Below are 1,889 nucleotides of genomic sequence, written 5' to 3' on the forward strand. Positions count from 1 at the left end.
GTCTGCGATACTGTGGTCACTTTCCATGTAGCATCAATTATGCTAACGCTAGCTACCTGTCACATTCTCTCGTCCTGGCCACACCTCCGCTCTCTAACCCCCCCTCCCTAACCTACTTTGATACATTTTTCAAATTTCGCCTTGGGGCGGAGTTATCTTTTCGTGGGGGGGGGGCTGTAGGATACACTTTAAGGTTGCTGCTGCTCCTGTATGCCACATGGACGCACATGCAAAGGCACCTGAAAGCTCAATGCAACTAAGATCAGAAAAGTGACATTTTGTGATACATACCAATTGTGATGGATCCGACCACAAAGCCCTGTGCAGCTACACGCATGCGGATCAAGTACACCGACATTTTTGTATCACCTCGAGTTTTCATTTTGTACAATTGGTGTGCAACAATTGCAGCGCATCCAGCAAATCCTAGAATGGAAAAATACATGAAATTAAWACATCAGCCAAGGGAAATGATTCAAATCAAAGTAAAATGTTACTAAAACAAAAAAAGTATGCAAAACGTATGGAAGTTATTACAAAAAAAACTAATAGGTCAGTTAAGTTACACTTTAAGTTTTTGATATACTCAATATAGCTTTGTTAGCAATAGATACACAATGTACTCACCGATAGGAACAGATGGATTCTGCTTTATCTTCCGCATCAATTTGGAGACATTATCGTCATCATATGAAGCCATGTTGACTAAAAAAATATATATAAAAAAATAAAAAATAACCAAGGTCAAAACAAGGACAGTTTTTAGGGTTTATTCTGGTTCTTTGCCAAATTTAATGCCACATCAGCTATTGCATACGGTTATAGCATTATCTTGTATATAAACTACGTTAGAAAATTTGTCATTAACTTGATTAAAAACTACTTTCAAAGTTGGACCCCAATCTAACATGTAACTCGTTTACTGGATCAGGACATGTACGAAGGTGACACTTGAGCAGAAGGCCTTCAAAAACTAACCACTACTTGCAATAAAACACGGCGTAAGTTTTAAAAACACTTTCTCTTGATTTTTAACTAGTTAGCGTCGAGGCCAAGCACAGCTCAGAATGAGTATGAAAAAGTTGAAATTATCGACGACATAATAATGACTTGCTTAGAGTTTTTGATCAGCTACTAAAATTCAATATCGCCATGTAGCGTTATCAATTTCTTACCCGTGTTGTTGTCTAAGGCCTTCGTAAAGAAATTGTCCGGTGAGTTTTGATGTGAGTTCTCTGAGCTAGCTTACACGCACTTAAAGGAAGTCATATACCGGCGTCGCGGTGATATAACTGTAGATTACGCAGGCCTGACGTCAGGCCCTGCATGTGTTGTGTTCAATGTTTGCAGGAAAAACAAAATTCAAATCTAACGATGCCAATTTTGTACATATGCCTTAACATTGCTCGCCTAAGGTACGCGCACTATTGTTAAACATATTAAAAATATGCTGTATATGTATATATATCGATATTTCATACTGTAACCATTCAATGTGTAGATTTATTTCTTAGAATTGTCCATAGAAATTCGATTTCTCGCCAAATAGAAAAAAATGAAAAAGGGAAATGATATATTAAGATAAAATAAGTCACTCAGATTTATCTACTAGTGCTCACACTGTTAAAAGAAGAACCTAAGTAGCTAAACTACGAGACATTTATTCTTAATACGATGCAAATATTTTGTGGTTGGTATAATTCTGAGGTACATTAAATGCAACACCCAGTTGCGTCACCCCGGATACTCCATGCGTTTCCGCTGCGCAGTACCGCCGACGAGCTTGTGCTTTAAAAAAATAATAATAATAAATAAATAAAGATGTAGTTTCTAACTCAGTTTGGATTTCCCAGCCTGTCTGGTTGGTCTCTGATAAAAACTGGTACTTT

General features: G+C 37.3%; 1 protein-coding gene across 1 annotated transcript in view; it reads right to left on the reverse strand.

The window, feature by feature from the left end:
* higd1a (HIG1 hypoxia inducible domain family, member 1A) overlaps positions 1–1,292 on the reverse strand; it is a 3,924-nt gene extending 2,632 nt beyond the window's left edge. The window contains exons 1-3 of the mRNA XM_014029489.1: positions 1,176–1,292; positions 628–705; positions 292–426 (exon numbers count right to left, since the gene is read on the reverse strand). Of these exons, the coding sequence (XP_013884943.1) occupies positions 292–426; positions 628–700 (208 nt within the window). The 5' untranslated portion in view covers positions 701–705; positions 1,176–1,292. The remainder of the gene's footprint in view (positions 1–291; positions 427–627; positions 706–1,175) is intronic.
* Between the last annotated feature and the right edge of the window lie 597 nt (positions 1,293–1,889).

This window comes from Austrofundulus limnaeus, unplaced genomic scaffold (assembly GCF_001266775.1).
Source record: "Austrofundulus limnaeus strain Quisiro unplaced genomic scaffold, Austrofundulus_limnaeus-1.0 Scaffold6, whole genome shotgun sequence".
Taxonomy (NCBI): Eukaryota; Metazoa; Chordata; class Actinopteri; order Cyprinodontiformes; family Rivulidae; genus Austrofundulus; species Austrofundulus limnaeus.